We start from the raw sequence: 27,995 nt of genomic DNA on the forward strand, positions 1-27,995 counted from the left end.
ATAATTGTTTTTATTTTAAAGTTTTGTTTTATTTATTTGAAAGAGAGTTAACAGAGAGGGAGAGACAGAGAAACAGAGAGATCCTCCATCCTCTGGTTTACTCCACAAATGTTTGCAACAGCTGGAGCTGTACTGAGTGAAGCCAGGACCTGAAACTCCATCCTGGTCTTCCACAAGGGTAGCAGGGGCCCAAGCACTTGAGCCATCATCAGCTATCTTCCCAGGTGCATTAGCAGAGAGCTGGATTGGAAGTAGATCATCCAGAATCCCAGTCTGTACTCAGGGATGCTGGTGCTGCTTAACCGCATGGGCCACAACACTGGCCCCTAGTTTGTTTCTTTTTGTGGTTTGGAGGACATGCATCCCTATGTAAATGATTAGAATCATTGATCCAAAAAAATGGGAATGATTTGGGTCTAGTTTCTGGAAAATGTTCATCTTTGAATTATTGCAGATATCACATTTATTAGATTGGTTTAGTTGTTGCATGTAAGCAGGTATAAATGAACCTAATAGGGTAGTTTCAGTGGTACCATATATTTGAAACCTTGTCTATTTCTGTTAATTCACCTTTATTTGACTTTAAGCTATATTTATGATGTGATACAAATAAAGTCCCACCTGGCTTTTTGATTGCCTGTATTTTCTTGAACCATCTCCATCACTTATTAACTTTAACTCCAGGACATCTGCTTCTATAAAGTATTTTCTTTACTAATGAAAGTGAATGTTCCTGCAAAGTTGCATAAAAGTGTTGATTTGTGAATATTATCAGGCTTATGTTTCTCCCTTTGTGTATGCCTGGAAATGAACCTACACTTATGTCTCAGAAGGAACTCTATTTGTCAAGCAGATGATTACTGAAATGCTTACATTGTCAAGCAAAGTGTGATCCCAGTTGGAAAGAGAATATGATAATGAATGTGTCTATGCCTTCTATACCTTCTAGTGTTTATTACTGGAGAATGGGATGTAGCAGGAAATAAATGGAGTGAAGACTTCTAGTTTTTTTGTTTTTTTTTTGTTGTTGTTGTTGTTGTTGTTGTTGTTTTTGTTTTTTTTTGACAGGCAGAGTGGACAGTGAGAGAGAGAAAGGTCTTCCTTTTACTGTTAGTTCATCCTCCAATGGCCGATGCGGCCGGCGCACCGCGCTGATCTGAAGGCAGGAGCCAGGTGCTTCTGGTCTCCCATGCGGGTGCAGGATTTTACCCGTTTTCTTTGTTTATAGTCAATTTGCAATATTTGTCATAAATTGAGTCCAAATACTGTGACAATGCTACAGCATTCAGTGTTCATTTGTATTTATAAGTAAGAGAAATGCAACCTCTAGTGATTATGGTGTTTGGATACGAGTGGACTTAACCATAACGAAAACCCAGAAATGATGTAAGATATTGTCAGGGCTAGTCTTTCTAGTTGTGCTGTGTGTGCAATATTTGTCTTGGTTTGTTTTTTCAGCTCTGGATATCTTAAAGGCCTTGTTGTTGGAGGGATCTTAAAATTTTTGTCCGATACTCATTTTTGTTCTAAGAAAACAAACTTGTGTGTTAAGTTGTTAAGTGATTGTTTGAGATCTTGTTTCCCTTTTTTTCTGATTCTGCCTCTGTGACTCTGTTTAGGCTTCAACATGAGGTTGATTTGTAAAAGAAACATTAATATTGCAAGACCTATCAACCAAATTGGTTGACAATTCGTATCATGACAGAGATTCTTATTTTCTTCATTTTCATTAGGTTCAAGTACCATGTAGAGGGCAATTCCATTCCAACATTAATATGTGTGGAAGTTCATTGATGGATAGATTCCATGTGCCATCTTCTGTAGATAGCTTGAGGTCACGAGAAGCATGATTGACATACTTTGATCCATCCTATTAAATCAATGAGCTTCTTACCCTTTTCCTAACATTGTAGCCATCTCTTATCAGATAGCTTAGGAGGCAGCTTAACATTTAAGCCCATTATCTATGATTTATCTTCTGTAGATGGGATTCTTTTTCTTTTTAAACTTGTTTGAGAGGTAGAGTTACAGACAATGAGAGGGAGAAACAGAAAGGTCTTCCGTCCGATGGTTCACTCCCCAGTGGCTGCAACAGTCAGAGCTGCGCCGATCTGAAGCCATGAGCCAGGTGCTTCTTCCTGTCTCCCACTTGGATGCAGGGGTCCAAGAACTTGGCCCATCTTCCACTGCTTTCCTAGGCCATAGCAGAGAGCTGGATTGGAAGAGGAGCAGCCAGGACTAGAACCAGCGCCCATATGGGATGCTGGCACCTCAGGTGGAGGATCAGCCTACTGCACCACAGTGCCAGCCCCAGGATTCTTTTTAAAAGCAAATAAATATTCTTTATCATCTTTATCATCTAAGTTAGGTGAAGAGAAGTGTAGGCTGAAGATATACTACGCTGTTTAGTACATAGTACACAGAGATGGCCTGCTTTCTAATTAATGTTATTACAGCGATTCCAGGTGGTCAAGTTTATCCTTGAGCAACTTGTCTGATAGCGATCTGAATATGTAAATACAAAACAAGTCTTTCACACAAGCTATAACCTCTCCCCGAATTTAAGTATACAGGTTTTTTTAAAAGATTTATTTATTTATTTGAAATGCAGAGTTGCTGAGAGGCAGAGGCACAGAGAGGTCTTCCATCTGCTGGTTCATTTCCCAAATGGCTGTAATGGCCAGAGAGCAGGGCTGATCTTGGAAGCTAGGAGCCAGAGCTTCTTCTGGGTCTCCTACACAGTTAAAGGCTCCCAAGGACTTGGGCCATCTTCTACTGCTTTCCCAGGCTATAACAGAGAGCTGGATCAGAAGTGATCAAGGACTCAAACACCAAGTGCCCATGTTGGGTGCCGGCACTGCAAGTGGTGGCCCCAAAGTATACATTTAAATAAGCCGAGAATGGAATATTGTAGTGATACTCAGTAATAATTACAACTGAGATTCATTTCTAAAACACTTAAGTTCAATAACCTACTTATATTTAGTTCTTTTCTTTTAATCACAGAAAACTTGGTGGATATGGGATTTTTTTTTAACCTGTGAGTATCATGCAGAAAATACTGTGAGATTATAAACAAGTTGTGAAATACCTGAGAGCTTTTGAGATAATAGCAAGTTCTCAGATACATATTTATTAGGTCATATATATTTTGGGTTAATATCTGGAAGAAATATTTCTCACTTCACATTTACTGATTTAAAATTTTTTAAATCCTTGCCTAGTTCTTTCCATTGATACATTTCCATTAACTTTTTGAAAAGCAGAGAAAGATAAACAGAAATCTCCATCTGCTTGTTTGTTCCCTGAATACCTGCAACAGCTGCGGGTGGGCCAGGCTGAGTCAGGACCCCAGCACTCAACCCGAGTCACCCTGCTATGGGATGCTGGCCTCTCAGCTGCTGTGCCAACTACTCGTCCCACCATTAACGTTTTGGAAAACCTTCTTATATGTGGATCTCAAATTGTTTGCACCTAAATTAACTTCTTTTAATTACATTTTCTATAATCTGTATGAAATTCCTTCATGTATATTACATGGCTTCTTGGTTCATGTCAATGATTATTGATGGAAGATGGAAAAAAAGTTAATACATTTGTGGGAAAGGAAGGCAGTTCAAGTATCCTAAACTATTATAAATCATGTTTTTTAAAATAAGGTACTTAAGATTTTACAACTGGACAGACTGTTCATGATTTATCATATGTGGCTAAGAAATGCATTAGCATTCACTCTAAGATTCTGTTCTTAAAGTAAGTTCATTGAAAACTTTGGTTTAAAAAAGATTTGTGCATGTACCTGTGTTTTCAAAACTTAATGTTAGTAAATTATCCTTTTTTTATTTTGTCTTTATAGCATATAGCACCTTCTACATTGTGGGTTTAATATTATCCATGCAAATACCTTTTGTGGGATTCCAGCCAATCAGAACAAGTGAACACATGGCAGCTGCAGGTATTAAAAAAATACACTTATTTTCCTTCTTCTAAAAGAATATGTGAATGTGTGATTGGCCAGTATTCCAAGGAAATAACAGGTTTTTACTAATACTTAGGTGGTGGTGGTGGTTTTTAATTTTCAGCAATCACCAAATAACCCTAGTCACAATTATGGGATATCTGTCAAACTTTATCAGAGATTCTCAATACAAGGAAGACCATGGGTAGTCATTTTATTTGTCACATTTTGTAAATGCCAATCTGCATTATATAACTTTTTGAAGTGATATCCCACAACATTTATCGTCAGATTCTCAGTGAAACTTGAACCATCCTTCATCCCCTTGCCAAGAAAGGTAGTAACTTCTACCGTGCTGTTTCTTAGCACTTTAAGACCATGGACTGTTTTCTGATAAATATATATTCAGTGTTGAAAAATGTATGGCAATGCTATATAGATACACAATCACCTGTCTTTATATTTCCAAAATTTGAATCTTTGATAATGCATACTTAACCTAAAATGGATGTTTTAAAGTCCTTGAGATTACATTTATTTTTAAAAATCAGTATTTCAGATGGATTATGGTTCTCATATCCTGTTTGAAGATTTACATCTAGTGTTTTTGTATAATGTTTTGTACATTTTGTCAATTACATATAATTTTCTTCTATTGCTTTAATTTTTTCCTTTGTTGTCACCTTTATATTTACTGATGTATGGAAGAAAATATTAGTATGTTTTCCTCAGTGTCATAAGGCGAATAACGGAGACCCCATTACAAGAGACAGTTTAATGACAGAAAAGCGTACAGGTTTATTTAATATTAGTATAGGTTTTACATGAAATTAAAATACAAGGAAAAAGTAGACAGTCATGTACAGTGTAGTTAGACAAAATGATGTGCTATCTAATGGTCATAAACTAAGGAAAAGTTGGCCAGTCTGGTTTGTTCAACTGTTTCTGGCCATCTGTGTCCTCATCCATTTCTTCTGGTACCAGGAAGGTCCCTCTGGAAGGAGGAGCTTATGAGTTTCCTATAGGGCAGTCAGAATTCTTTGATGACCTGTTCCAGGGGACGTGTTAGGAGTGAGACTTTTGTTCTGTTTTCGCAAATGCTGTATTTCAGGCTCGCATGTCCTGAACTCCAGCTCTACATTAGAAATTTATTGAAGTGTGTATATAAGGTCACAGCCCATCATTCATTCATTCATTCATCACATCCTATCACACATCTTGCTCTTCATTCTGAAAAGTAAGTAGTTCAGAATTCTCCTGATTCAGGTCATTTGAATCCTTCAGGAAAGCACATTTTTGGAATTTTAAGTGACAATTTTATCTCTCCCCCTCAACATGTCACTATAAGATAAGGGAAAGGAAGGAACTGAATATGTTAAATAGGCTTCCATCATTCAAATAGGATTTCTTTTGTCTTTTGCAAGTGTGGGGACTCTGATCATTATGAAGTGATGTGTAATGGAATTTTTTTGAACATATTAATTGGCTATTTAATTCATTTGAGAAAGGAATGAGATGTTAACAAGATGAAGTAATTAGTCTGGTATGAATGGTTCAGAGTATTGTATGAGCTCTTTCAAATAGAAGGTTTTAAATGCCTTATAAAAGTGTTGGGTTCATTATTTATATGACCTGTTTCTTTAATTAGGTGTCTTTGCTTTGCTACAAGCTTATGCTTTCTTGCAATATCTGAGAGACCGATTAACAAAACAAGAATTCCAGACTCTTTTCTTTTTGGGTGTATCACTGGCTGCTGGTGCTGTGTTCCTTAGTGTCATCTATCTGACGTATACAGGTAGGTATCATAACTTGTTGGATATGAATTGCATCTAGATTATTATTCAAAAAGCTGCTTCTATGAAATGTTTACCTATTCCATTTATCTTAGTAGGTCAGATACTGTGGTGGTTTTCTGTATGAGCAAAATAAAAAGAATAGTCAAAGTTTTAAAATCTGAAAAGTATTTCTACAAATTGTGATTTTTTTTTTTAAACCAAAGTTATTTCTGCTGCAGCAGATTCTCATAAATCCACATTCACACCTCCTCCTGTTGGATGAAAAGGCCTAAACTTAAAGAAAAAAAATCAAGACCTTCTAGTGTTAACCCTGCTCCATGTTCACTCTCTCTTGTGTACATATATTTTCTCTTCCTATAAATAGTGAATCCAGTTTCAGTTGTTTGGATTCTAAGTTTCTTATCCTTATTTCATCGTTCCTTAGAAACAAATTAAATTCTTTCTACACATATTCCATCTCTCAAGTTAACGTAACAGCATAGCTCATAAAATCATGAAGAATTGACAAGAATAAACAGTATAAATGTGAAAAGCATTTTTGTAATTATTTGGTAGGCTTTAGCATTCTGGATTGTGTCATTTGGATACCTCACCATTTTAAAAATTATCTAATAACATCTTACCTTCTTTTACTAATAAAAGCTTAAGAGAGAATTGGAAGGCATTTTATCTGTGAACTTAAGTGTGTATTTCTGTGGAAACAAGATCTCCATGGATTTAGTTTTCTTGGTTCACTACCTTATTAACTAACTACTGGCCATATGAATATGTTAGTACCTATAAAAGAAAACTGAAATTCTTTGAGCATTAGTTTACTGTTACTTATGGATTTATTTAAACTGAAAGCCAAAACAATAAAAACATAAAAGTTTTTGGCATTTTTCTTTCCAAGGTTACATTGCACCGTGGAGTGGAAGGTTTTATTCTTTGTGGGACACTGGGTAAGTGCAGATAAGTTATTTGACTTCATATTATATTACTCTTTTTGCACCTCTCTCTATTCTTGCTTTGTTAGCATTTTAATCAGCACTTGGGAAGCATTTCTAAAGTACCTAGAAGGTATATGTATATGTATTTGTATAGGATACATATATAATACTTATTTTGAATGCGCTTTTAGTCCTGTATTTCTGTTCTGCATGACCAGCTCCTTATTTTCGTATTATTTGTTGGAACATTCAGATAACATTTGTACTTTTGTCTATATATAAAATTTTCATCTTTTAATGCTAATTGCTAAGGAGAGATGCTACTTTACAAGGCTATATGCCATAGATACGAAGAAAACAGTTTGTTTCTAATATCTCATGATCTAAGTTTCTGGTTTTTTCTTCATTTTTGTTTTTCATCTGTGCAGTACACTAATGAATATCTGTTGCATTTCTCTTTGGAATGCTACTCTAAAAAAACATTTTTTAAACATTGGTTTTTAAATTGCACAGCCATTCCAATAGAACTTGTAAATCTCTAAAATATTTTCCTAAGGTTGAGAAAGTACTGGGTGATAATTTACCTCCCTCCCTTCCTGCAGGTCTGTCTCTTTTGTTACTCTCTGGGGGACCCAATAAGAAGCCTACCACAGTTTATTGAACACACCTTTGGATGTGATCCCAAAAAGGCTCATGTCCAGGTTGATTTAAAGGGCATAAGCAAATGACTGACACTAACAGTTGCGCACATACTTCCAGGAGTTCGTCCTCTGGATCCACTAGGGGGTTTGAGGGAAAGCCCCTGTTGCAGAGGATTCTGATTAGGTTAAATCATTGGCTTAGCGTTTGTTGGTTATACTTGATCCTGCTTTTTACACTCTAAAGTTTGACTATGTTGGAATTGCAATATATTTCAGGAATAATTTGTCTATTCCTTTCCAATTCCTTTACCTTCGTCCATGCCAGCTCTTTGTTAAAAGCAAAGCATTGTAGCAATCTTACTCAGTAAGGTATTTCTCCCTCAGCTAATTCTAAAACTTCAAATTCATTGATATAAACATTGGAGATGTTGAGATAAACTACAAATTTGAGCAAAAATTTTTGTATTAGAAGTCTCAAAGGCAATAGTTTTATGATGGTTTCTAGATAATTCTCTCAATTTTTTTTTTTAAATTTTTTTATTTTTGACAGGCAGAGTGGACACTGAGAGAGAGAGAGACAGAGAGAAAGGTCTTCCCTTGCCGTTGGTTCACCCTCCAATGGCCGCCGCGGTAGTGCGCTGCGGCCGGCGCACCGCGCTGTTCCGATGGCAGGAGCCAGGTGCTTATCCTGGTCTCCCATGGGGTGCAGAGCCCAAACACTTGGGCCATCCTCCACTGCACTCCCTGGCCACAGCAGAGAGCTGGCCTGGAAGAGGGGCAACCGGGACAGGATCGGTGCCCCGACCGGGACTAGAACCCGGTGTAATTCTCTCAATTTTATGTAGGACATACTAGTATCAGTTTTACTAGTGTGAACCAAACATAAATTTCCAGTACAGCTGGTTACATTGGAATGCCCAGTTAAACAAAAAGGAGTATGGAGTAGGAACCATATCTACAATCAAAATGATCTCTTCATCTAAAAGGAACTCCTGTTTTATCATTTAGTTGTAAAAATATTAACTTTTTTAATACCAGGTATGCAAAAATACACATTCCAATTATTGCATCAGTGTCTGAACATCAGCCTACGACTTGGGTGTCTTTCTTCTTTGATCTACATATTCTTGTATGTACCTTCCCAGCAGGCCTATGGTTCTGCATCAAAAATATCAACGACGAAAGAGTATTTGGTAAGAGAGATTTTTAATGAGTACTTTGATTTAAAAAAATTATTTCCCTTTTGGGGATTATTACTTCACTGTAAATATGGTTTTTCTTTGCTTCAGTCTGTATATTCAGGATTAATTTTCTCTTAATTTTGCATAGGTGCTTAACCAAGAAAAATTCATTGAATTTGCCTTATAAACATTCTAATTATTAGCTGTTTAACTTAGACCTAGCATTTAAATTTTACAGTTTGTATATTTTGGTTTTCTGAGCGGTTAATATTACTATAGTCTTATGTTGACTTCATTTTCTTTTTTTAAGATTTATTTGTTAAAAGTTTTCTATTAAAAAAAGATTTATTTATTTGAAAAGCAGAGTTACAGAGACAGATGGAGAGACAGAAATCTTCCATCTGCTGATTCACTCCCCAAGCGGCCACAATGGCCGGGCTGGGCCAGGCTGAAGTCAGGAATCTGGAACTCAGTCTGGGTCTCTGCTGCTTTCCCAGACACGTTAGCAGGGAGCTGGATCAGGAGTAGAGCAGCTGGGACTCAACTCTGCACTCAGAGGATGCCTGCATTGCAGGTGCTGGCCACTTCACTCACTGCACAGTAACAGCAGGCCCAATTTCACTTTCTAAGTTAGGTTTGATTAAGTAGCAGGAAGTTTTCAGTGGTATCCATTCTCCCAAGCTTCAAAGCAAAGAACACTTTATAATGGAATGAGGATCACCTTTGAGTGAACACCATCTTCACTGGTAGTTTGTTTCCAACTAACAGAATGAAAATGCAAAATACTTACAAGTTAATGGTTGGGGCAGGTGTTCTGGTATAGTGGCTTATGTTGCTGCTTGAGGTGAATGTCTCTGTCCCCTGTCACAGTGCTGAGTCCTGGATACTCTGATCCAGCTCAGCTCCCTGATGATGTGCCTGGGTAGCAGCAGATGGCTCAAGTACTTGAGTTCCTGCCACCCATGTGGGAGAACCGATGAAATTCCTGACCCCTGCGTCCTGTCCTATCCCCAGCTGTAGCAGCCACTTGGAGAGAGAGCGAGCCTACAGATAGATCTCTCTGTCTGTCTCTTTGTCACTTTGCCTTTAAAATAAATAAATCTCTAAAATAACTAAAAGCTACATGATAATCAAAATATGAATAGGTAAAAATGAGCAAATATCAATGGCTTCTGTGTGATTTAATCATCACAGTAGGTGATGCCGGGCTATTTTACGTTTGATAAAAACTGATGCTGAGAAAAACTTTGTAGTGTGCACAGGGTCACACAAGCAAACACTTTATAGTATTAGGACTTGAACAAGTATGGGACCTTGTCACTCATGTGAGTGAAACCTCAGGTTATTCCAGAGTGAAGTCTGGCAAGAAAAAACATCACCACAAGAGTTCTGACTACACCATAACACTTCTCTATTTTATCTAGGTTAATGGTCTCTGCTAAGGCCACGTTAATTGAAAACTTTAACTTAAACGTATACCCACCTGGGTTTTAGGAATGGACCAAGCAATCTCATCCCCGATATGTGTCCACGAGAAGAGAGTGCATGTAGTCACAAAGTATATATTAAAGAGTTCACATAGCAATTTTACCCCTAAGAGCCCCAAATTAGAAACGTTTCAAAGGTTGTTAGCAGAGAATAGGTTAAGAAAAAGTTTTTATATATTTATACACTGCAATACAATGGGCAGTTAATAAATGAATCATATGAGTAAAAATAACAGAGCCCAGTAAGTCCAAATACAGTCCAAAGTAATAGCCTTTAGCCAGAAATGGTGAAGCCTTTTCTTGTGGTTAGCACATTATCTAGGAGGCTCTGGTTGTTGGAAACTTGTTTCAGATTTTTAAAGAAGTTTCTTGGTAGTAACTTCACAGGTTCTTCCTTTGATTAATAATTTAATATTCTCATCCTCTTCTTGATTCAAAGCACACTTTTGGGAGATATTGGCACTGCCTTATCAAAACTCTGCCTATTGATATAATACAGAGATGTTTTGGTTTGTCATCTATAGATGTTATAATGTACAAGGGGTCTTCAAAACGTTCATGGAAATTCATATTATGAAAAAGCTATACATGGATTTCAAGTATTATTTTGCACCAAAATAGGCTTTTACTAACATGTTATGTCTGCACAGGATTTAGCTTGAGACACTAGGAAGGAGAAGACTGAGTTTGAAAAGAGTCCCTATCAGAGAAACATGAATTCCACTAAAAGTAAAGCAAGAACAAGCATACGATTTGTGATGGAGTATGGGTAGAAAAGTGGTAAAATCATTGCTTTACACAAAGTTTATGGAAAAAGTGTGACAAATCAGCAGTTTACAAATGGGTAACTTGTTTTACAAAAAGACTATGTTGAAGATGAAAACTCACAGTGGCAGAGCATCTACATCAATTTGGGAGAAGGGAGGATTAATCTTGTTCATGCTCTAATTGAAGAGACTGGCAATCAGATATCTCAATTGATTCAGCTTACACCTTTTTTTCTTTTTTTAATTTATTTGAAAGTCAAAATTACAGAGAGAGAGAGATCTTCCATCTACTAATTCACTCCCCAGATGGCTGCAGTGGCCAGGGCTAGTCCAGGCTGAAGTCAGGAGCCACATCTGGATCTCCCATGTGGGTGCAGGGGCCATCTTCTGCTGCTTTCCCAGGCCATTAGCAGGGAGCTGATTGGAAGTGGAACAGTCGGGACATGAGCTGACCCCAGTGTGGAATGCCAGCATTGCAGGCAGTGGCTTCACTGGCTATACTACATGCAGCCCCAGCTTACTCAATGCTGATGGAAAAATTAAAGCGGAGCAGACTTTCTGCTGCATGGTGCCAAACTGTTGTGCCCAGATCTGCAGATGAGAGAAGAGCTTTGAATGGAAATTTTGAACAAGTGGGATCAAGATCCTGAAACAGTTCCTTGAAGAATTTTAATAGGAGATGAAACATGGCTTTATTAGTATAATTCCTGAAGACACACCACAATCAGAGCATGAACTTCCAAGAGGTGGGATTGGTGCAGTCAAAGCAAGAAAAGAGCAAAGGTCATGGCAAGAGCTTCTGCCCAAGGGACTTTGCTGATTGACTTTCTGGTGGGCCAGATAACCCTGACCTCTGCTGTTTTATGAGTGTTTTGAGAAAGCTGGCTACAGCTTCAGCAGAAAAACTCCTGGGAAGGGTCACCAGAGAGCTCTCCTGCATGACAGTGCGCTGGTCAGTTCCTCTCCCCAGACAGTGCCAGCTTTGTGGAAGTTTGGATGGAAGTCAGCGGGCATCCACCTTGTTAGCTGTCATCTTCTGTAAAGGACACCCATTTCTCTTTAGTCCATAATGTAAAAATGCAATAATGTTAAAAAGACTGCATTGACGTAGGTAAATGCCCAGGACGCTCATTTCTTTAGGTATTGACCGCATAGCTAGTATCAGTTACAGAAATGTCTTGAACTTGATGTATATTACGCTGAAGCTTTATAAGTATATGTGTGTATAAGTATATATACATATCTTTATTCTGTTTTCTCCTGAGCCTTTTGAAGTCCCCTCATGTGATGCTATTGATAAATAATAATAAATTAAGTGTAAACTCCCTATATCTGTAATTTTAGTCATGATAACCCTTTTTGGTACTTTTGATGTGTAGTTTTATTTACTCAACATTAATAATCTCTAAATATGGCTTAATTAATTGATAAGTATTAACTAATTTAAAAACAGTTCTTTTGTGAAACAGTTGTCTGCTTTTAGACTTGTGTACTGTGGTGTCAGCTTTTACGTTTCCTGGGAACATTTTTGACTCTGAAGTGTGGTAAGAGAATTTGTCTTTGCAGTTGCACTGTACGCGATCAGCGCTGTCTACTTTGCTGGAGTGATGGTGCGACTGATGTTGACTTTGACTCCAGTTGTCTGCATGCTGTCTGCAATTGCCTTCTCAAATGTTTTTGAGCACTATTTGGGGGATGACTTGAAAAGGGAAAATCCACCTGTGGAAGACAGCAGTGACGAGGATGACAAAAGAAATCCAGGAAATTTGTATGATAAGGTGGGAAATTAAAGTAAGACCTTTAGAAATTTCATGTGCTTTTTTAATTTTTTCACTGTTGTAAGAGCTATGTAAAAATGTGGTTAATTTGAAGATTGAGAGAAAATATGTTTCTAGTTCATCACTTAACTGCCTCAAAATTTAAATCCCATTAGGGCTTTTATCTCAAGTAAGAAATTAGAATGTAATCATAGAAGAAATTCTTTGTTTTGGTCAGTTGTTACCCAAAAAACTTGAAGTTTTTTTTTTTTTAATGTTTGGTTTTTAATTACTAATTTCACTTACAGAATCAAGAAATCGTACTTTTGAATAGTTGGAACACTCCTTGCAGAGTCGATATGTTTTCTGATGATGGATCCCTTGTAGATCCCCACAATATATTAAATGATAGTAATTTTTTTTGAGAGGCAGAGTGGACAGTGAGAGAGAGATACAGAGAGAAAAGTCTTTTTTTTCCGTTGGCTCACCCCCCCCAATGGCCACTGTGGCCAGCGCACCGCGCTGATCCAAAGCCAGGAGCCAGGTGTTTCTCCCGGTCTCCCGTGCGGGTACAAGGCCCAAGGACCTGGGCCATCCTCCACTGCACTCTCAGGCCACAGCAGAGAACTGGACTGGAAGAGAAGCAACCAGGACAGAATCCTGCCCCCCGACTGGGACTAGAACCCGGTGTGCTGGCGCCGCAGGCGGAGGATTAGCCTGTTGAGCCGTAGCGCTGGCCAAAACTTGAAGTTTTTAATAACCTTCCATTTTTGAGAGTCTACTAAATTGCATATATTTGGCATTATCAACCCCTTTTGAAACCATGTGGATAAGTACTTGTCATTGAAATCCACATTTACTGCTAAGCTTTAAAATGGTATTTGAAAGATGTTTCAAAGTGATATTTGGTTGATTAGTGAAAAATACCAGGAATAAAGCTCCCATACAATGTAAAGCATTTTTAACCTGTTATCTTTCAGATTTATAACAGCAGTATTGTATTTGCTACAAGTATAGAAAAACTTGTAAAAATTGAAGTACTTGCCTTGGATGACATATTAAACTTGTTTTAATATTGAGTGGATTTTAGGCCAGCGCCGCAGCTCACTAGACTAATCCTTCACCTGCGGCGTTCGTATTCCGGATTCTAGTCCTGGTTGGGGCGCTGGTTCTGTCCCGGTTGCTCCTCTTCCAGTCCAGCTCTCTGCTGTGGCCCGGGAAGGCAGTGGAGGATGGCCCAGGTGTTTGTGCCTTGCACCCGCATAGAAGACCGGGAGGAAGCACCTGGCTCCTGGCTTCGGATTGGCACAGTGTGCCGGCCTTAGCGGCCATTTGTGGGGTGAACCAACGGAAGGAAGACCTTTCTCTGTCTCTCTCTTACTGTCTAACTCTGCCTGTTTAAAAAATATATATATATATATTGAGTGCATTTTTAAATAGTAATAAGCAGTGAAACTTCTTTCCTTATTGTAAGATCAGGATAATTCACAAAGATTTGTTTTAATAAAACACATACCTGTGTTTGTGTGTGTTGTTAATTTTTCATAGTTTTTTTATGGTTTCTGCACTAGCTTTGTAATGTGGAACTTGATGAGCATAGACCTGTCCTCTTTCCCTTGTTTGGGATGGTGCTGTTTTTTGATGGTGCTGTCATGTTTTGTTTTGTTTTGTTTTTCTGTAAGGTAATTTTGAGTTTTAACAAGTCTTGGTTTTAGGATTTGGAAATTGAAAGATGATTCTAGAAAGCAAATACAACTTTTTCCTACATTAAAGCTCTCTGTGGTCTGGATTAGAGCTGGGCATCTATTTTAAGGATATGAAATTAAAATTAAGGATTTATATATTAAGATTTTATATTGCAGGAATAGAGCCATTTGGTTTTCTTCTTTGTATTTAATTAAAACATAAGTACAACCGGGCTTGAAAGCAGCCTTTCGCTGAAGGCCCTGTTTTGCTGCAGAGCTAGCTTCTAGGTTGGGCACATGCCCAGGAAACGATTGGCCTTTTAGAATCCATTTGGTTGGTTTTTAGCAAACACTTCATCACTCACGGAAGAGTGTCTAATGGTTGTACCTTTCCTAAGTCATAGAATGAAAGTGATAGATGAACATGTCTAACCAGTTTTTGTATTTTTCAGGCAGGTAAAGTGAGGAAACATGTAACTGAACAGGAGAAAACTGAAGAGGGCTTAGGCCCTAACATAAAAAGCATTGTCACCATGTTGATGCTGATGTTGCTGATGATGTTTGCAGTCCACTGTACCTGGGTTACCAGCAATGCCTACTCTAGTCCAAGTGTGGTCCTCGCCTCTTACAATCACGATGGGTAAGGAAATAACTCGACTGCAACAAGATTTTATAATCACCCTTTCTTTTTTTCCTTTGTTATGAAAGGTAGAATTCAAAGATGAGTATTGTTCGTGAGGCTCTGCATTTTGGATCTACTTTTTCTTTTTCCTTCATGCCCTCAGTTTTTCTCCGTGTGGTCCTATGACACACAGTATCATCATTACCATGCAACTAAATTCACACTTTAGCCACACACTAAGCCTGCTAAGTCAGAAACCTGGGGGTAGAACACAAGAATCTGTGGTTCAGCAGGGACAGGTGCAGCTAACTTCCGTGTTGCCTTGGCCTCCTACCTTCTCTTTCACTTGGGAGCTGATTAGACTTGTAGAATATCAAGCCCTACCCCAGAACTGAGAGAATCACTTTTTGGTAAGATATGTGAGAGATGTGTGTGCATATTAGTTTGAGAAGCATTACTCTAGCTTTTGTGGATTTTTCTCCCCTTATAGGGAAGCAGTTTTAACTATCATCCTTAAAGTATGAAATTTAGTGGTTTAGCACCTCAAGATTTTTAGTTATCCACTTCACATTTATAAGATCTCATTTAAATTGATATTGTTCTTTTCAGCACGAGGAATATCTTAGATGATTTTAGAGAAGCTTACTTTTGGCTGAGACAAAATACAGATGAACATGCGCGGGTGATGTCTTGGTGGGATTATGGCTATCAGATAGCTGGAATGGCTAACAGAACTACTTTGGTGGATAATAACACCTGGAATAACAGTCACATCGCTCTGGTAAGGATTTAATAAACAGAAATATTTATCAGTCTTCACTTAGGATTGAACATGAAAGATGTAGGTGAAAGGACTCTTTGCCTACTGAATTCTCAAAATATTTCTTTACACATGTATCCAATAAAGTTAGTTCAAAATATGCTTGTTTACTTTGTTTTTAAGAATAGTATTTAAGCAGAATTATAGCCTGATTTCTGGTAGATTTCATAATACAGTTAGCTTACTGGAAAGTTAGGCAAAATTGGAAACTTTAAAAATGTTTGACTTTCTGTTTTATAAACCAAGAAGGTTATTTGCAAATATGTAAAGCAAAGGCAATGTATTTGGTTGTTATGCAAATGGTATTTTCTTTATTAAAAATAGTTTGCAGAAATTAAGATAATCACCTCATTGTACTTTAAATATTTTGTATTGATAACCAGGTTTTATTTAACTAAAGTAATTTTTGTTAGTGTTTTACCTAGTAATCAGCTGGCTGCTACACTTGATAGAAGAATGTATATACATGTGCTAGCAAGATCACTGGCCAGCTGTGGCCTGGGATTGTAAGAAATTGTCTATTTTGAGCTTGTCTCTTTGATTTTAATATGTTAATCTCCTAAAACTTAATTACTAGCAAACTATTGGAACACATTTTGATTTTGACATATCTGCTATAAATTGGTTATAGTAGGTGAGATGTTTATACATTTTAGTAAGTTTGTTGAATTTATAGTAAGTAGTTTCTGCAAAAATATAAAAGTTGAGTTTCATCTTGAGGTAAAAGTGTATGTTCATTTTAATTTTATTTTCTAGGTGGGAAAAGCTATGTCTTCTAATGAAACAGCAGCCTATAAAATAATGAGGACTCTGGATGTAGATTATGTTTTGGTTATTTTTGGAGGGGTTATTGGCTATTCTGGTGATGATATCAACAAGTTTCTCTGGATGGTTAGGATAGCTGAAGGGGAACATCCAAAAGACATTCGGGTAAGATAATTCACGTATATGAAAAACAGCTTACAATGTCCAAGGAATTCCTTATCTTGCGAATTATATTTATTTTCATCCCACCCCCAAATTAGTCACTTACTCTGACTATTTATTAACCATACTGGAAACATTTCCTAGACTGAACAGTTTGAAACTCACCCCTGATACTTCGCGTTCTACCCTGTGAAGGGATCCCTTGAAACTGCCGTCTTTGCTTTCGTTTTGTTTCCTCTCCCAGTGTAATATGACACTGATCATTAAACACTTCCTGGCCTAGAAGCCTACAGCAGATTATGGAGAAAGACCTTAAAACCAGACAGATGTGTTAAGAATGGAAACTCTGTCAGCTTGGTACTGTGTGCAAGTTAATTTTTTTTTTTATTGATTTTTATTTATTTATTTGAAGTTAGAAGCAGAGGTGGAGTGAGAGAGAGGTCTTCCAACTGCTGGTTCACTACCCAGATGGCTGCAACGGCCAGAATTGCGCTGATCCAAAGCCAGGAGCTTCTTCTAGGTCTCCCTTAAAGGGTACAGGGGCCCAAGGATTTGGGCCATCTTCTACTGCTTCCCCAGGCCATAGCAAAGTGCTGGAAGGGAAGTGGAGCAGCTGGGACTTGAACTGGCGCCCACATGGAATGCCAGCACTTCAGGCAGTGGCCTTACCCACTATGCCACAGCACCAGTCCTCTGTGTACAAGTTAATTTAAGCCAGTCAGCATATGTGCTTTGAGTGCTGGATCTTGTTCCAGTATCTGGAGATATAGAGTGATAATGCAGACCAGGTTATCAGTAATGGACAGATCAAGAATTTGTAGTGCTGTTTAGTAATGTGGATGAAGCCTCAGCCTACTGGCTGATACAAAATAGAATATTCTCTATGATGAAACATTGTAACTAGTCCAAATGCCTTAACATGAAATACAAGCCTCTTTTTTAAGATTTGTTTGAGAAACAGAGTTACAGAGAGAGGGAGGGAGGGAGAGAGAGAAAACGGTCTTCCATGCACTGGTTCACTCCCCAGATGGCCACAATGGCCAGAGTTGGGCCATTCCAAAGCCAGGAGCCAGGAGCTTCTTCCGATCTCCCAAGTGGGGGTAGGAGCCCAAGGACTTGGGCCATCCTCCACTGCTTTCCCAGGCTATTCTCAGGGAGCTGGGTTGGAAGTGGAGCTGCTGGGTCATAGTGGAGGCTTAATCTAATAATGCCATAGTGCTGGCCCCCATGGGCCTTGTTATGCTTCGCTTTCCTTTGCTGATCTCTTCTTCTTCCACCAGCTTTTTCCCCACTATGCCAATATACTGTCCCCTGAAGTGCACCTGTGGCTTCTTTTCTCAGTTGATCTGCTACATTTGTTTTTACTGTCTCCTTTTTGGACTCCTGACCTCCCATAGACTTGTTACCTCTCTGGAAACCTGTTTTGGAACACCCATGTCTATACTCAACGTTAGATTGCATATTTATGTAGTCAGATTTTATCTTCTCTCTCCTACTCACCTGAGAGCTGTTAACGAGAATGGTCACGCAACAACAACAACAAAAAAAGATGAGAGTAAAATTTGCTATTGATCCAGTATAATAGAGTCATTCAGGGGAAAATCATTTGTTTTAGTGACGAACATGAATTAAAGCCCTGGATTTTCTGGTCAGATGTGTTGATTTTCCTAAATTGTGATAATGAGCATTATTGCCTCATATTAAATGAATCTATTAAAACTGAACTCTTGGTTTGAGATTTTCATTTGTGGATGTGCCTTAGCAATGCTAAGTTATGATGTGGAAGATGATAGATCACTGTTTCCAAATACATGCTTTGACATTTCATATATGTAGAAATCCTAAATTTCTGTGCTTTCTAAATTAATTTTTAAACTTTATGAATCAATACATTCGCTCAAAAAGTAGAGATATGTAGCAAATATTTAGCTCCCCCAAAAAGAAAAAATAGCCTTTCTATAATTAATACTAACAATAAATTTTTAAGTATTCTCACCACAAGTACTTCAATGTGTGAGGTAATGTATGTCTTTTCCCAATTTTTATTTGGAATCTGTGGCTAATTCCTTATGAGACAAGCAGGGTTGGGGCAGAGTTGGGGCTGCAACTCCAACCGTGCTGTGTGCTCTCTCACTCACTCTGAATCCTCACTTGTGACCTTAAATTTGCTTAATTTAGCTATTCCACCATGTATGTGTTTTTCAAAACATGATGTACACTGGAAATTTATAGGTTTTTTTTGTTTGTTTTTTTTTTGTTTTTTTTTTTTTTTTTTTGACAGGCAGAGTGGACAGTGAGAGAGAGAGAGACAGAGAGAAAGGTCTTCCTTTGCCGTTGGTTCACCCTCCAGTGGCCGCCATGGCCGGTGCGCTGCGGCCTGCGCACCGCGCTGATCCAAAGGCAGGAGCCAGGTGCTTCTCCTGGTCTCCCATGGGGTGCAGGGCCCAAGGACTTGGGCCATCCTCCACTTCACTCCCGGGCCATAGCAGAGAGCTGGCCTGGAAGAGGGGCAACCAGGACAGAATCCGGTGCCCTGACCCGGGACTAGAACCCGGTGTGCCGGCGCCGCAAGGCAGAGGATTAGCCTGTTGAGCCACAGCGCCGGCCTAGGATTTTTGTCAGTTAAAAAAGAAAAACATTCCTGGTAATCACTGCTGCTTTGTGTGGTTCTTATTCAAACAGATAACTAGTAGCAAGATGTATAACCTGTGCATAATACATCTTGACAATCTTTCCTTATTAGAATATGGAGAACTTTGTTCCTTTTTTTACTTTTGCACAGTGTGTTCCATTTCGTGTGGCTATGATTGATTTCACTTGTCCCTGTTCATGGGCATTTGAGTGGTTTCCCGTGTAAGTAGTTTCAAAAGGATACAATAAATGACTTCCTACATTCATTGTTTCAGCCATTTACCTGCAGGGTAAATTCCTAAATGAGGAATTTGGGTCAGAAATTAGAATAAGCTATATTGCCAATTTGTAACTTAACCTGATTGAAATTACTGAGAGTTTACTAAACATTCCCTTCCCTAACTGAAGAAGTAATTTTAAGAGTCTGTATGGAAAAATTTTGGAACAACATTTAAAGGAATTCAAAAAGAGTAATGGAGATAAGGGCAGGACAGTTGTTGGGAAGAGCCAGCCCACCTGACGCTAAACCATGGCATGGGTGTCATTCAACGTACCAAAGCTTCATAACATGGGTAAAAATCTGGGTTTTTTAGTTGTAACGGAATATAGCTTTAAAGACACCTCAAAAACTGATTTCTTGCTTTGAATGTGTTAAACTGAACTGACAAGGCAATTTTTGGTTTGTTTCTTATAGGAAAGTGACTATTTCACCCCACAGGGAGAATTCCGGGTAGACAAAGCAGGATCCCCTACCTTGTTGAATTGCCTTATGTATAAAATGTCATACTACAGATTTGGAGAAATGCAGGTTAGTTAAATTGGTTTCCCTGTGATCTTTATTCAAAAGAATATTTTCTAAAAATCTTTGTGTCTAGGAAACAAGATAATGTTTTTGATGATGTTTTTGACTGCACTGTATAAGAAATGTACTTATCTAAATATTGACTTTTTCGTTGAATTTAGATTTCTGAGACTTTCGTGTGAGAAATTAGAAAGGAGAATTGTAGATCAAAGACTTCTTTCCAAAATGTTTATTAACACTAGTCTCAAGTGTAGCTTTTGCTTGCCACCCCCCCTTTTGACCTCATGTTGTTGGAAGGCATTGTTCTCCAGGGCAGAGGGCTCCCAGCTGGGAAATAGTGTTATGTAAGTCACTTTGCTGCTTGGTGGGGAAAAAGTCCGAAATTAGATTGAAATGTGTAGTCACTTCAGCTGTCCACTGGTATTCTCTATTACCACAGATGGCTAGAACTGTCTGGCTCAAAGTGTCCCATTAAATTAGAAGGATGTGATAGAAAAGCTTAAAAGTCTGCAAAATGAATACGCAAAGAGGCATTGTGGCAGAAAAAAAGAGCAATAGACTTGATGTCATAATTCCTGTGTTGGAGATCTGGCCCTGTCAATTTGTGCAACCCTCACATTTGGAGCCTCCCAAGACTTGTTAGTTTTCATCTATAAATCATGGGGATTTGGACAGAATATTCCTTTATGGCATAAAAATTTTTGAGACAAAGGCAGTTGCAAAGCATCAAATGGAGAAAAAAACTATCCAAAAGGCAAGATACAAATTCTCCTTTCCTAAAGACAATTTCAGACTCTTAACCAGCCCAGCGAAGGCACCAGAGGAATCTACATCATTGCATTAGTTTCTTAATTACGTTACTCACTTTTCTGCCTTGGATGCCTAAAACCACTTTCCTCTGTCATTTCTCTACAAACTCACGCTATTCTGAGCTGTAGTTCTAAGCTACTCTTGAGTTTGATTTTTTTGAGATTTTTCTTAAGTGTGAGGTGCACAGCCCATGTTTCTGAACTTTGTTTTTCTCTTGTTAATATATTGATGAAAACTCACAAGGCTTGAGGTAAATAGTATTTCCCTCATCAACCATTTCAAAGATTTTTTTACTAGCTTTTAGATTACATGACTATATACCAGGTTACTACCTTCATACCAAGAATTCAGTGAAAATGGCTCAATTCCAAGTTGCTTTGTGGGTAAGTTGATTATCTAAAATCAGAGCATAAATTGCTTGTGTAATTTTTATGCTGTCACCAAGGCCCAATCTAACTATCCAAATTGAAGGGGGTTGACAAACCTCAATTTGTGAAATAAGTTTTATTCTTGTGTAAAATATCACTGTAGCTCTATAAAGCACTTAGTTTTTTAGAAAATTTGCTTATTGCTCTGTTCTTGCTCAGAGCATCGCTTCAAGGTAGATATCTACTGTTAGATGTCTGTCATAATTATTCACCTGGAATTACCCTGCAGATAGAGGACACACCCAAAACATGAAAATCTAGATTTAGGTTTTGGGGTTTTTGTTTCTTTTGTAGGCCATTGCCTGGTCTGCAAACTCATGCTGAGAAGGAAACACCACATGTTAAGAATTTCTGGCATTAACCATTAGTTTCTCTGTTCACTAATGATTGCATTGAAGGCCCCTTTTACCTCTCTTATTAGCAATTTTAAAGTCCTGTTTCTAGTATGTGTTCAGTTTTGATGCCTGCTCTACTCAAGAATAATATAGGGTTAAAATGGAACTACAGATTCTGTTATGTGGATAAATAAGAACAAGTCCTTCAGCTTTGGAATAGAGTTGATGTAGTTTCCCTCTGCACTCTGTTTCTTTTCTTCTTTGTTTTTGGGAATCAATCCTCCTGTTGGTTGGCTTGTTAATCTATAGTTCCCATTTTCAGGATACAGTATTGTTGCTTCCTTTTGTATTTATTTAAGAAATAACACTGGGAGATAAGGCTGTACTTCTAAGATAAAGCATCATGTAGCTGGAGAATACAAATAACGTTAAAATACATAAAAATGTTAGCAGTGAATGCCCATAGAATAAAAGTACAAGGTATGTAAGGAAGTAATGGGAAAGACTTATCAATCATCAACCTCAGGAACACAGAGATGCATCTGGGCTAAAATCAGGGCACGAGCCAGTCATGCCAAAGAACTGAAAAAAGGACATGTCAGGCAGACAGGAGGCAGAGCAGGACGCCCTTCTGAGTGCCAGCTTTGTGTACTTACACAAGAGTTTTGATGAAAGTCATTTTGGGTGGTTTTTGTTTTTTTGTTTCCTCTGTGTGTGTGTGTGTGTACACATATATACATGCACATGTGGGTTTTTGAAAGAGCAGGCTCCCACCTGCATGTTTAGTCTCCAAGTGTCCATGATAGCTGAAGCTGAACCCAGGCTCCCCAGATGCTATCCAGATCTCCCAAGTAGGTGGCATGCACCCGGTTGCTTGAACCATCACTGCTGCTGTCAGGGTGTGTGTTTGCAGGAGTGGTGGTAGGACCTGGAAACGGGGTCAAACCCAGGTACTCCAGTGTTGAATGCAGTGTCTTAATCACATGTCCAACGACTGCTCAGGTGTCTCGGTGTCTCTGTGACTGTAGGCTGCTCCTCTGCTCTTAGGCATTCTGGGAATTTCTTATTCTGATGTGTTTAGTTCTTCCTGATTTCTACCTATCTGGGTAGGAGTATTTGAGAACAGTTAAGATGTATGACTTGATTCTCTTTTCCTTGTTTAAGGAAAGAGCCTTGCTCTAATGATAGCATTTGCTACCTTCTAACATTGTGTTATCCAAATGGTTAACATCCAATACTAATGTTACTTTTGCAGCTGGATTTTCGTACACCCCCAGGTTTTGACCGAACACGTAATGCTGAGATTGGGAACAAGGACATTAAATTCAAACACTTAGAAGAAGCCTTTACATCAGAACATTGGCTTGTCAGGATATATAAAGTGAAAGCTCCTGATAACAGGGAGACACTGGATCACAAACCTCGAGTCACCAACATCTTCCCAAAACAGAAGTATTTGTCAAAGAAGGTGCGTGTCAAGTGAAGTCATGCCCTCCCCCCGTATTGCCTGCCTTCCCTCCTTCCAACTTCCCTTCATGATTTCTTTCTTTTAAAGATTTATTTACTTATTTGAAAGTCAAAGTTACAGAGTGAAAGATGGAGAGAGAGAGAGGTCTTCATCCTCTGGTTTCTCTCCCCACATGGCTGCAATGACCAGGGCTGAGCCAGGCTCAAGCCAGGAGCCTCATCCAGGTCTCCCACGTGGGTGGCAGGAGTCCAAGTACTTCTGCCATCTTGCGCTGCTTTCTCAGTCCATTAGCAAGGAGCTGGATTGGAAGTGGAGCAGCCGGGACACAAACCAGCACCTATACGGAGATGGGACATGCCAGCCTCCCAGGCAGCAGCTTAACCTCCTACATATAACGCCAGCCCCAAGTGAAGCCATCTCTATAAAAGAGTAAGTCAAGATTGGTTGTGTATGAAGAGTTACTGAAAAATAGGCTTACATACAAGCTAAATACCAGACTCCCCTGTCCATTATTACAAAGCAGCAGCTTCTGGCTGGCATGGTAGTAGTCAGTGAATTAAGCTGAGATTTTTCTAGAAATATTGTGGCTTTAGTTTATGCCATTCTCATTAGTAAGATTTATTTATAAACTAAGCTGTATCTGTCCATCATTTTCCAAACCTTTGTGAAAGTAAAAATATCAAATTGTCAATCAGTAAAATTTTGATAAAAAAGTTTATATTACATCTTCATGTTCCATTCTTAGTATGTTACTATACTATTCATTGAATAAAGAATGGACTCGAGGGGCCAGCACTGTGGCATAGTGGGTACAGCAGCCGCCTGAAGCGCCAGCATCCCATACGGGTGCTGGTTCAAGTCTCAGCTGCTCTTCTTCCAATCCATCCCCCTGCTGGTAGCCTGGGAAAGCAGTAGAACATGGCCCAAGTACTTGGGCCTCTGCACCCACTTGGGAGCCAGAAGAAGCTCCTAGCTCCTACCTCCTGGCTCCTGGCTTCAGATCAACCCACCTCGGGCTGTTGCAACCATTTGGAGGGGGAACCAGCGGGTGGAAGAACTTTCTGTCTGCCCCCTTTCCATCTGTAACCCTGCCTCTCAACTAACTAAATAAATAAATCTTTTTTAAAAAATGGACTTCAGTTAGGTGAGTCCTTCTAAGGCAAAAAAACAATTTCTCTTAACATTAATTATTTTTAATGTGATCATTGACAGAATATAGCAAGGGTTTATGAGACTATTGAAATCCTTTAATAAATATTTAATAAGTTGAAGTATTTTATTGGGGGTCATTATTACTCTAATCTTCGCTATGAAAGATTACTAAAAATGGATATTAATATAGGTTGTGGAGCTGTGGGAGATTGGAAATAATGAGTAGTGAAAATATTAAAATGTAAGGTACAGCTTTAATTATACTGATTATTATTAGACTGATTTCAGTCTTTCTGAAGGGGCATTTACTTTTATGTAAGGTGGATCAGCTATTTTAAGTCATAGAAGCAACTGTCTTGTCCCTTTGCCACTTAAAATATACATCAAATTTATTCAGTATACAGATGACTTCAGTTTGTACTGTATAACAGTGATGACTAGTGCTATGATACGTAAATAGAAACTTTTTGTATGAGTATTTTCTGTGCCAGATAAAGACTACCATATCTATACTAATGTATTTAAAGATATCACATACAGCTGACCCTTGTTGTGTTTGTGCTGTCAAATTCACTTGCCAGTCTTCAGATCAAACGACAAATCAAATGATCTGGGTTTCCATAGGCTTGAAGATAGGACAGACTAGTGAGTCACACCAGTGCAAAAGTCAGAGCAGGTGCTGCTTGTCCCAGAGCAGTTACTCCAAAGGCATCATAACCTGGTCAAAAATCTATTTTTTCTGGAAAAAAAATACAAAAGATGTGGGGGGTGCTGTTGAACTTCCTAACTGATGATGTAGTATAAAGTTTCTTATTCTGAACTTTTATCTTCCTACCATATATAAATTAAGTATGAAAGGGTAAATAAAGATTTGTGTGCTTAGAACATATATTCTAGTAGCTAGTAACGTGGACTTTGAATTTCTGTTTAAGCATTTATAGTCTCTTGTTTTGAATTTGTCTTCCTTTCCAAACCAAAGTTTTGACTTTGGAGAAAGGTTTTGATTTTTGAGGTTGTGGGTACAGCAGTCATTCTGGGAGTTTTCCTTCCACCACAAAGCTGGCATGGCTGAGGAACTAGGATTGCAGTCCAGGTTTGCATGGTTCACTTCCAGAGCAGGGGAGGGGATACCCTGAGGGCTCAGTTACATTCTTGCACAGTCCTGAGACACGTTACAAGATCTTAGAGAAAATATTTCTTATTAGAAATCTGTATGTAGGAGCTAGCATTGTGACATCACAGGCTAAGTTTCTGTCTGCAGTGCCAACATCCCATATGGGTGCAGGTTCAAGTCCCTGCTGCTCCACTTCTGATCCAGCTCCCTGTTAATGCACCTGGGAACGCAGCAGAAGATGGCCCAAGTGCTTGGACCCCTGTACCCTTGTAGAAGACCCAGAAGGAGCTCCAGGCTTCTGCCTCCAGCCTACCACAGCCTCAGCCATTGAAGCCATTTGAGGAGTGAACCAGTGGGTGGAAGATCTGTCTCTCCCCTCTCTCTGTAAACTCTGCCTTTCAAAGTAATACTAATTTTTAAAAGAAATCTGTGTGTAATGAAAACAAAGGAAATAACTCCCTGTCCTAGTTGTTAATTTGGAAAGTTGTGTTCTCCAACTTTTTTTCCTTTTTGTCTAAATTTGCTTAATAATAAGGTGACCTATTTGGTTAACAAGTTAGCAATGGCTAATTTATGTGATCTTAAGGGTTTGTTTTGCCTTGTGTTCTTTTCCTTGTTAGAAAAAATTGTTTTGAACTGAACATCATGAATACAAAGAAACATGCAGCATTTACCCTAAGTTTCTGACACATCATCTAGGCATTGTATATAAATGTGAAAATTGAATAATCTCTTGAGTCTTTCAGCCTTTCCTAACCTAGCACTTTTGTTCATTAAATCTCTTATTTCCAAAAAATAAATTATCTAGGAATGTGTGTCAGATTGGTAGGCATGTGTGCCTATTTGATCAGTGAATATTTTTTGCACGTAATTTCTACCAGATTTGCATTATTTTTTTTTTCTTAATTTATTTGAGAGATAAACAGAGAAAGCTCCACTCGACTGATTCACTCCCCAAATGTCTGCAGCAGCCCCAGGTTGGGTTGGGACGATGCCAGGAGCTGGGAGCTGAATCCAGATCTCCATGTGGGTGGCAGGAACCCAGTCCCTTGAGTCTTCACTGCTGCCTCTTATTGGTTTGCATTAGCAGGATGCTGAAGTCAAAATCCAGGGCCAAGTACAGAATCCAGGCACCCTGCTATGGAGTGTGGGCGTCTCAGCTGCAAGTAATTTGTTACATGTGTTGGGAAAGTATGTTAGTATAGGCAGGTGTTGGGCAGAGTGGATCAGATGCCCCTGAGGGTGCTCACATCGCATAATGGAATGGCTGGGTTTGAGTCCCAGCTCATTCTCAAGCACATTCTGGGAGACAGCAGACAATGACACAGTTACCTGGGCTGCAGCCCCTCACTTTGCCTTGGCTCTGCCCTGGCCATTCCAGGCATTTGAGGAATGAAGCAGCAGATGGGAAATGTCTGTGGCTGGCTGGCTGGCTGGCTGTCTCTCTCTCTCTCTCTCTCTGTGCCTTTCAAATAAATAAATTTTAATAAAGCAAAAAGTCCGCCAAAAGCTAACTCCCTTTAGCCAAAGACCAGATAAGGGGCTTTGTAGCAAGATGGAGAACTTTAACAAAACAAAGGGAAAATCATAGTGGGATACTGAATTGCTGTGAAAAGTGAATTTCAGATACCTGTAAGAATCAAGGAATGTTGGTTTTCATTTTTAAGTCCTTATTTTCCTACCTAAAAGAGGATTATTTTGTGGAGTTTGTCTTTCAGTTTTGTAGAAAAGTGCAGTCATCCCTGGGCTCTAAAAGTTACTAAGTTAAATTGAATTTCTGAATTTCGTTTATTTGGAAGGCAGGTAGACAGAGATCGATCGGCTGGCTCACTTTCCAGATTTCTACAAAAGCTGGGATTGGGCCAGGACAAGGCTCAATCCACATCTCCCCCATGGGTGACAGGGACACAGTTGAGCTTTTACCTGCTGCCTCCCAGGGTGCACATTAGCTGGAAGTCGGAAGTATAGCTGGGACTCAAACCCGGGTGCCTCCTGTAACAGATGCAGGTGTTTCCGAGTGGAGTCTTAACTACCATGCCTACCCCTGACCTGTATTTTGGAGGTACAACTAATTCCCTAGAGACTGAACCAGGAGTAGCATTCCCATTTTCTAAGTCCTTAGTCTAGTGTTATATTATGTCCTGTTTGGAAATTTGATTAATCATTATTGCTGATTTAGTGGTGAGGTTCACTCATGTGTGATGTGCATTTGAGAAATGCTCTGGTCGTTCTTTGGTCTTAAAGTTAGGGACCCAGTACTAGTCATCTTGAACTTCTCAGTGTAATCAGTGTAAAACAGTGGTGCTCACTGTTCAAGGAGTCCAGTCATAGGAAAAGCTAAGAGTTTATGAAAATACTCTGATGTGATCACCAAAATTTTAGTCTAGAAAACCTGCACTTAACACCATATGTTCTTTTTTTCTTTTTAGACTACCAAAAGGAAGCGTGGCTACATTAAAAATAAGCTAGTTTTTAAAAAAGGCAAGAAAATATCTAAGAAGACTGTTTAAACACAATGTTCTGGTTCCTGACTTGAAGCAGTTGTCCTTGTGAGAACCGGTCTTTGCCTTTTGCTCATGTCGTGTTTCACAGCAACAGAGGGTACAGAACCATCACTGGTCCAGGTTAATGTACAAAATTTTCTGGCAATGCCTGATTTAAGAAATAAAATTGGCTTATTGAGAA

At 38.8% G+C, this 27,995-nt stretch overlaps 1 protein-coding gene across 2 annotated transcripts in view; it reads left to right on the forward strand.

Moving 5' to 3' along the window:
• STT3B (STT3 oligosaccharyltransferase complex catalytic subunit B) overlaps positions 1-27,995 on the forward strand; it is a 109,094-nt gene extending 81,099 nt beyond the window's left edge. The window contains exons 6-17 of one of the 2 annotated variants that reach the window (XM_062215682.1): positions 3,857-3,955; positions 5,607-5,753; positions 6,647-6,695; positions 8,363-8,517; positions 12,326-12,537; positions 14,654-14,841; positions 15,433-15,604; positions 16,400-16,573; positions 19,896-20,009; positions 22,832-23,044; positions 23,328-23,473; positions 27,740-27,995. In XM_062215682.1, the coding sequence (XP_062071666.1) occupies positions 3,857-3,955; positions 5,607-5,753; positions 6,647-6,695; positions 8,363-8,517; positions 12,326-12,537; positions 14,654-14,841; positions 15,433-15,604; positions 16,400-16,573; positions 19,896-20,009; positions 22,832-23,044; positions 23,328-23,473; positions 27,740-27,779 (1,709 nt within the window). In that variant the 3' untranslated portion in view covers positions 27,780-27,995. The remainder of the gene's footprint in view (positions 1-3,856; positions 3,956-5,606; positions 5,754-6,646; positions 6,696-8,362; positions 8,518-12,325; positions 12,538-14,653; positions 14,842-15,432; positions 15,605-16,399; positions 16,574-19,895; positions 20,010-22,831; positions 23,045-23,327; positions 23,474-27,739) is intronic. The other variant, XM_062215690.1, reaches the window with a different exon arrangement.

The sequence above is a fragment of the Lepus europaeus genome, chromosome 2 (genome assembly GCF_033115175.1).
Source record: "Lepus europaeus isolate LE1 chromosome 2, mLepTim1.pri, whole genome shotgun sequence".
Lineage (NCBI taxonomy): Eukaryota > Metazoa > Chordata > Mammalia > Lagomorpha > Leporidae > Lepus > Lepus europaeus.